Source organism: Pinus tabuliformis, chromosome 6 (assembly GCF_031772625.1).
Source record: "Pinus tabuliformis cultivar Carrire ecotype Pingquan chromosome 6, CPIR1, whole genome shotgun sequence".
NCBI lineage: Eukaryota > Viridiplantae > Streptophyta > Pinopsida > Pinales > Pinaceae > Pinus > Pinus tabuliformis.
Genome location: NC_142292.1, coordinates 568,175,953 through 568,184,985, shown reverse-complemented (window position 1 = coordinate 568,184,985; position 9,033 = coordinate 568,175,953). Strand labels below are relative to the sequence as shown.

At 34.7% G+C, this 9,033-nt stretch overlaps 1 protein-coding gene across 1 annotated transcript; it reads left to right on the top strand.

The window, feature by feature from the left end:
* Nucleotides 1–7,760: 7,760 nt before the first annotated feature.
* Nucleotides 7,761–8,434, top strand: LOC149259785 (uncharacterized). The gene is made up of 2 exons (XM_089455185.1): nucleotides 7,761–7,829; nucleotides 7,976–8,434. Exons 1-2 carry the CDS (start codon nucleotides 7,761–7,763, stop codon nucleotides 8,432–8,434), a joined length of 528 nt encoding a protein of 175 aa, XP_089311311.1.
* Nucleotides 8,435–9,033: the final 599 nt, after the last annotated feature.

The following is a 9,033-nucleotide window of genomic DNA, read 5'->3' as shown; positions in this document are numbered from 1 at the left end:
TTCCAATCAGTTCTCCACCTGAAAACACTTCAAAACAGGCTTATTTTGGATCATGTCAGCTGCTCCACTGAGCTTCTGTGCTGGAATGCAACTGTCCCTCTTAGTACCTGTGCTGGAAGTCAAAAGTAATGAAGGCTACCTGCGCTGGGCGAGATTAGCCAAGTGGCACAGTCATCCTGCAAGGTGTCAACTGCCCAGGAAGCTTCCAAACTGACACTTGGTTCATAAGATTCGCCCTGTGATGAGTAAGAGGTACTTGATCACCATGTGTAAGCAAGGATCTCCAAGTGGACTCAAGAACTGAAGATAAACTGAAGAGGGAGAGGACACAAGGCAGCTTCATGTCAGTCTCAAGCTGACTCATCCTCTCTTCTTCTATCCTATATATAGAGCTCTTCTATGAGGTCTAAGGGGGCTGGAATTTTGTATTAAGCAAGGAGGTGCTGTTGGATTACAGTTAGAGCTATTGGGTGATTGTTTTACTAGAGGTGAAGAGGAGAGTTCTTGCTGCTGGGGAGGTGCTGCTGGATTGGAGCCATCATTGGTTGTAACCTTCTCAGAACCCTGTTACTTTCTATCAATAAAGTTTTGCATGTTCTCCTATATACTTGTATTACATAGATGTTTTGTGTTTACATGTATATTTGATGCACCCTAATCCATGCTTCAGTTATGAGTACATGTATCTTGTAGTTTGCTCTCTTGTTTTGTGCAGGATCTGTGTGTAGCTGGACCGGCTGAGAGAGCAAGAAGCTGGGAACGAGATACAAAGAGAGAAGGACAAGGATCGACTAAGTGAAAGACACCAGGTTGGTTGACCTTCTTTTCATTCTCTCTGTATTTTCATAAAGTGGAACATCAAAACTTTACTTTCAGTTGTTGCTAAAGACTGTCACCTTTAGAGTAGGGATAGGGTCATCCGCATCGGATACTTTTCCCCACAACACTGGGTATTAAGTTTCAGTGATTCTTTTCAGTTCTTTTCGCATGCAGAATCGTTGTTCGGCGCACTTAAAGACCCAAGGCAGAGGTAAAAGGGCTCTGATACCAACTGTTAGACTAAGGAATGTAAATCAAGGAAGTGTCGAACTATTTTTCGGCTGTGCATGTTGCACATGTTGGAGTAGTAGCTGCCTCATTTGTGTTTGCTTCTGCTTCGTTTTGTATCATGCAACGTTGGTTTTCTCTTGTATTTTCTCATGTTTGTAGCTTATATGTGTAGATGTATACACATATAATGTGTTAGTTTTATATGCACTCAGCAACAACGTTGCTCATGGCGATTTCACTGCTGATTGACTTTAAGCGCTTTCTCATTATTTTGTCCAAGACGTGCATCTTCCAATCACTGTTGCACATGTTTGCTAGTCTCTGATGCATCAGCTGATGTTTGACAATGAAGCGTTATATGCTTGATTATATGCAGCCCATCTGAATGAATTGAATGATCAGTTGGATTAGATTCTTGAAAATGAAATGGGACATTATCCATTTTAGAATCGGGTTAAACCACATTATATTCATTTTCAAGAAAATTCATTAATTGATCATTGAAAATAATTTATTCATTTATAATATTTTCATCACAACAAATCAATAAATATGTTTCCTTTTTTTATGGATTGAAGGAACAATATTTGTGTGTGAATAAAGGTTGATGTTGATATAAATCATGGTTCAGATCTTGTGAGAAAAATAGCTTGTTTGCTGGTCTATTTTGTTGTTTTATAAACTTAAGGACGGAGCCTGAAGTCAAGCCAGCTAGTCTTCGAACTGCATTTGCTATGCAAATGCAAAGTAGATCAAAGCTCATTCAGTCAATCTCCGGGTTAAGTTTATAAATTGAACAATCAATTTGTAGTCATTTTCAGTAATGCTGACTGCTTTTGATTTTGCTGGAGAATTATTACAGTTTTATGGAGTTTATTAAAATGTCATTTTGACTTACTCCTTTCAGTAAACATTATTTTTTTTTTCTCTGGTTAAGTTTTGTTTATGCAACAAAATAATGTTTAGCGATCCATATGATTTTAATTAATTAGAGAATAGCCACAGCATCTTTAATTAAATAAAATTATATTGATTGGCAAGATCACATAAAGATTATTTAGACAAAAAATTGTAATTAATTACACTGAATATAATAAATTTTATCCCACAGGAATTTTTATTATATTTATGTGATTAATTAGGATAAAATTTCATAACCTACCCACATGAGTTATGAATTATTAAGTTTTATCATAAAGTTCTATTGAATCTATTTGAATTGAAAATTTAGCCCACAGGCAATTTTCATGTCATTTGATTCAATTCTTTTTAGCATGTTTTACATTGGTAAAACATGAAAGTTCATAAAGATTTATTGAATCTGTTTGAATTGAAAATTTAGCCCACAGACAATTTTCATGTCATTTGATTCAATTCTTTTTAGCATGTTTTACATTGGTAAAACATGAAAGTTCATAAAATTTTATTGAATCTGTTTGAATTGAAAATTTAGCCCACAGGCAATTTTCATGTCATTTGATTCAATTCTTTTTAGCATGTTTTACATTGGTAAAACATGAAAGTTTCATAAAGTTTTATTGAATCTGTTTGAATTGAAAATTTAGCCCACAAGCAATTTTCATGTCATTTAATTCAATTCCTTTTAGCATGTTTTACATTGGTAAAAAATGAAAGTTATTAAGTCTCAATTTTAACATAAGCATGTGATCCTTTATTTTGATGCAGCAGTACAACCTGCAAATTTCTCTGAAATTCGTTCTGACATTCCCGAACTTGAGGAAGTAATCTCGTTTGTTTGTTATGAATCTAATATGGTTAATGTTAATATTAACACATGGTGGATTGATTCTGGATCAACAATTCACATTTCGAATTCCTTGCAAAGGTTTGCAAAACCTAAGGAAGCCAGTAGGAAGTGAGCAAAGCATCTTATCAGGAAACAAGATGGGCTCGCATGTGGAAGCTATAAGAACATGTTATTTAACTTTAAGTAGTGGCTTTGTTTTGGAGTTAGAAAAGACCTTTTACGTTCCAAGTTTTTCTAGAAACTTGATTTATATAGAACTCTACACGAGGAGGTTTGGGGCCAATTTTGATTAGGATAGCTATTGGGTAGGTTGCCGAAAAGGAACCAAAGTGTATGTAGATAGTCACTAAGGGTTTTAAAAGACACATACATGTTAGCTATTCTCATTTTCGAGCTTAGGAGTAGAGAGGTAAAACCAAGATGGATGATGGATGGCAAATGTTTGAAAAAATATTTTCATATCGAGCATTTCATAAAAGCCTTGTATGACTTTTTTGGTTGGTTTAATACAAGATAAAATTTCAAATTATCATCAATTCGTTTTTAGGAAAACCTGGTGCATGTGGGTGGCCATTACTAGCCAGCCATTTGGTGGACTCTAAGTAGAGATCGGGTCATGGTCCAAGCATTCTTATTTTTTTAGTAACATCATTATATTGGTAAATAATTGGAGTATTTATTCTCATAAGATTTTTATATATTTTTTTTTGCAAGAGTGAGCTCTTATTTAGGCATTACAATTTGTGGGGTGGAGTGGTAAGCTCCTGTGTGCCTTCAACTTCAAACCAATGTACTTATGGGATGTAGTAGAAAATACTATTTTTCCAAATGTTTTAAATCTTTCTCCTATTCTTAGTGCTATGATGTTAATGGTGGAAATTATAGCATTTGATATTTTTCAAGTATATTTGGCATTTTAGAAAGAAACAATGTAAACTTTGAAACGGGAACTGATACTGTTACCCGTTTTGTAGAGGTGGCAAAAAAATGACCCGATTTTCAAAAGTGGTGATGCAGAATACACATGTTTTTTTTAGAACATGGTTTTTGGAACTTTAATTTTTTTCATGTGCATTAAGTTTTAGAATGGTAGTGAATGGTAGTGATTTTCATCTTGATTTTAAAAAGTGAGTATTCTGCATCACACCCTTTTTTTAAAAGACCTATTTTTTGACTTTAAATTTTCTAGTGTGTGAAATGTAAAAAATTATTTTCTAAATTTGATAGTTTTTGAAGTCGTCATTGTATTCATATTTTCTTGTTCTCTATCTTAATTTTTTTTTTTTTTAGTGGGGTTTTTATTGTTTTGCATTTTTAAATTAGAAAGTTGATAGTTTGAATTTTAGATAATCTACATATTTAGACATGCTTAATTAATTTTTCAATCCACATGAAATAATTGTTTCTAAAAAACAACATTTTTTAACAATGGACATAAAAAATAACCATTTTTAACATAAATATAACAAAAAAACTAAACGTTTTGATCATTTTTTGCTCGAATTAACATGTCAAAATCACAATTTTTATACAAAAATATTAACTAAAAATGGTCAAATAATAGTTTTTTTTATGAATTTCATGTCAAAAATATAATAATAACTACTTTTTTTTTTCAAATATAATGATTAACTTAAATCTAACCTCATTTAGTAACCTAAACAATGTGATACACAAAACTTTAATATTCATCAACCATGTGTAAGACCAACATTATTGTTTTGCCAAAACTAACCATAAAAAATAATTTATCTAATGAATTCGCATCGTGTGACTGCACATATATTGTCGTGTCTATTTAGCACAAAGTTTTGTACCCCACGATTATGATGTCACTCAATCCTAACGAGCCTTCCCTGGCTTATCAAATGCTCTACTTGCTCGTACAATTAAAATCAAATTTTTTCATGAGCTACTCAACAAAAAATCAAAATATCAAAATAATAAACAATAAAAATGTTATCACTCACCAATTCATAAAGAACCATTAAAATCAAAATATGAGAGATAATTTTAAGAAAAAGCTAACAAAATTAAACAGTTAATGGATTACTAAATAAAGCACTTGAAAAGGCACCTTATTTTGCATTTAGAGATGAAATCCTTGAGCTCGATAATGGAGTCATCAACCCAACGTTATCTTTCTAAGAAAAAAAGTTACATTTGAATAATTGGAGAACCATTTTCATAAAATTCTCTTAGAAACATAGAAGAAAAAAATACAATGAAAATTAGGAAATTGTGGCTCCATTTAGTGATTGAAACTACATTTTATTTTCCATTACTATGTCAGTCTTATGAAGAATGCTATAAACTCCATTATTGTCCTAAAAAATTCTAGTGGAGCCCAAATTACCTCTTTTAGAGACAAAACTCATGAATGTGTCTCCTACTTCTCAAGGGTGCTTATAGAAAATTTTAGGGCTAATATAGACATGATATTAAGGGTGGTTTCCCTCTTCCTTGTATTTTTTTACAAAGAATAGAACATGTAGCTTATGGATAAAATCACTAAAGGTGATATTTAGGGCATGCCATTCTTTGAGGAGTTCAAGCCCATATCCTTATGCAGTTACAATTATAAAATCATCTTCATAATCATTTATCATAGGCTAAAATACATTCTCTTGAATAATATTTCCCTCATCAATCTAGATTCCCAAGGGAGAGACAAATCCATGAAGGAATTGGCATCTCCTAGGACAGCCTTGATTCAATCAATAGAAATCATTAAAAAATAATAGTTTCCAAGGTATATCTTTCTAAGGACTTGGATAGAGTTAATTAGATTTACATCAAATTGTTATGGATTCATTTGTGCTTTAGTTATCAAATTTTTCTTGGGTTATGAGTTCTATATCCTTCCCTTTTAGTGTTCATACAAATGTATCAACTTCCACATTTTTTAATGTAGAGAGAGATCTTAAACACTGGTTTCCTCCTACTAAAGCCTTTAATATATTTTTAATGAAAAATATTCCAAGAATTCATACCTAGACTACTATCAATTTCATAGCTAGACTAGTATCAATTTCAATCATAGTGTTACTTTCTGAGCTATAGATCTTTAGTGTATATTTTTGCTCTTCCTTTCTATTAGATTACTAGTAGGTAAAATTATAAGAAAATTGTTGATTAAAATTATTTTTTATCTGGAATTTTGTTTATTATAAAATAAATTGATTTTAAAATGAAAATGTCAAGGTATTAAAATAATTAGAAATGGAAATAAAAAAGATTTAAATAGAAATGGAAAACTTGATTTATTTGAAAAATTAATTACAAATGTGAAATAGACATGTGCATTTTCTTTTGTGGGAGTTCCTCCTCTTGTCCTTTGCATTTCAAACAACAACCATACATCATTGTTTACAATTCAATGCAAATTCCATCTCATTTATAGCATTTTCTATATTTCACATAATATTAATTATTTATTCCACTTTTTAAAAACCTCATGCTCATGTTATAATTGAAAAATATAAATTTTCAAATCTTTTCACATTTGGCCTAATAAAAGAAAGAAAATATAGTACTAAATATTTATTGCATCTTATCTTTTTGAAAATAAATAAATAAATGCACCTCAATTTTGATTTGTGAAAAATTTGTATATTACTTACTCTTGTAGGGTAACCCTAAAGAGTTTCTCCACAAATTAAGCCAGTAAACACAAATATTTGTATGTCCTTTTTTATTATACTAAGTACCCATGCTAAAAGAAACCTAGATCATGTATTAACAACACTAAATCTCCAGGGTTGCTGCAGATAGGATGGTGCCCTCAAAGCCCTCCCCACCATAACCGTTAAGTTCCATCAACTGCCTGGTTGACATATTGAATAGATAAGATATATGTTTCTCCAAGTTGGGATGCGGCAGTCGTTCTCCCACTCCGCTTAAAAAAAATTGGTCACGCCACTGTGTACCGCACCAAAAAATCCAACCATGGTTTAAACCATCATTTTTGTGCTTTTCCAGCTTTTCAATCCGACTCATGGGGCTTTCAGTGAAACTTCTTTGGATACCTCACGTAGAATCCTTTCCTCTTACCGAGTAGTGTTGACATAGAATGAATGACTTGTGAGGCAAATAAAACCTATGGTGTACTAAAAACGAAAGTCCACGTAGCCTTTGAGTTTGAAAAAGATGTTTGCTGTGAGACCAACCATACTACCAACTTTCTGATTTCCCGAATGTCGAGAAACAGGCCCAATTTATTTTCCATGTCGGACTGCAGCACGAATGTCCATTTAAATGCGGGGTGGCCCAGTCCATTTGCACGGAGATTCTGAGTTTTGAAGTCCGCCCTTCGACGTAACCCGATTCCTTTTGACTTTGTAATTGTGCATGCAATACGATCGTCCCTACCCTATGTTCATCTGTCTGGCTGGTCACTCAATTCCTCTGCTTTTTCTTCTTCGAGAAACTTGAATTTAATAAAGTTTTAAGACTAATGAAATTTTTTATTCAAATTAAACAACCAAACTAAATGAAATCATATAACTTTATTTTATTTTCGTGATAGAAACATACATTAGTGGTGTATCTCAAAAAGATGCATGAACTGATCTTGATATGCTGCCATTTGTGAGCACATCATTTCTTTACAAAATAGGTCACTTCCATCAACCTAGGAAACGACAGATTTGTGCATGTCTATATTCGTGGACACACTATTGAGATAAAGATATAAAGAATTTGTGTTCCGAGGCGGCCCGGGGGTGGCGCTCGCCACCCCAGGGCCGCCCCGCCCAGCCCGACCGGCGGCGGGTCGATTCCCGGAATCGACCCCCGTATTCGGAACACAAATTCTTTATATCTTTATCTCAATAGTGTGTCCACGAATATAGACATGCACAAATCGCCCCGCCCCGCCCCGCCCCGCCCGGCCACAAATTCTTTATATCTTTATCTCAATAGTGTGTCCACGAATATAGACATGCACAAATCGCCACCCCCGGGCCGCTCTGCCCCGCTCGACCTGCTTCAATTTCAGTTAAATGTTTTTGTAATATCTGTGATTTGAGTAATTTAGATGCAAAAAAATTTAGACCGTATCATAGTTTCGTTTCATGAGAATTAGCTTGCTTCTTCCATTATTCACGATTAATCAGTGAGAATGTTGCTTAAAGTTTCGATTTCTATTGATCATAGGTTCTTAGCGATCCCCAAAAGCGTGCAATTTATGACCAATATGGAGAAGAGGGATTGAAGGGGCAGGTTCCTCCACCTGGGGCGTCGTCCTTCTCTGGTGGAGGTGGGTCGAATGTGAGGTTTAATCCAAGAAATGCCGAAGACATATTTGCTGAGTTTTTTGGTGATTCAAGCCCGTTTGGGGGTATGGGTGGGTTTGGAATGGGCACAAGGGGTTCAAGGTTTCACGATAGCATGTTTGGAGGTTTTGGTGGCCCAGAAAGTATGTTCGAAGGATTTGGTGGAGGAGCTACTATGGGACCTCGGAAAGCCAAGCCTGTGGAAAACAGGTTACCATGCATGTTGGAAGAACTCTATAAAGGCACTCTAATTTGCCTGGCCAAGCACATCTCCCAACGATTGCTTTCAGGCATTGTCTCTGCAACTGTGAAAGTCCCTTTCGAGTTTGTAAAGGCCTGATAATTGAGCACCTCTCCTGATTTAGTCAGACAGAGCACCGCGACCTCAGCTCCTTCTATAAAATAGTCCTCGGGTCCCATGGATCCATCAACGCACACATCGCAGTAGACTCTGCCATTTATCTGGCCAGTCCACGCCATGCCAACGTAAAATAACTGGACTGCAATTAAACCCATTAAAACACACCTCGCAAATCCTGCCATTTCGGCTCTTTCAGATCAGAATCAAAAGCTGAAGCTTCGTTATTGGACAACAACCCCTATGCTAAGAACCATATTACGATCTGCATTTGGAGTGCAATTCATTATTTGGAGTGAAATTTATTAATGAGCTCTCACTAGCAGACAGCTCCTCCATGAAGGCACAACCGACAGCCACAACCGGAGATGCACAAATGTTGCATCGGAGCTCCCCAAAGCATAATGTAAGCTAGTTTGCTTAGTGTACAGAATATATAAATTAAAAACTGGTGAGCATATTCAGAGGAACAAATGCACTAGCATGACCATTATGCACTCAGCCTGCCATAACAATATTCACCTTTCTCCTCAGAGGAATTAACTAGGCATTCTGCATTAAGTTAACCATTCTCACTCAAC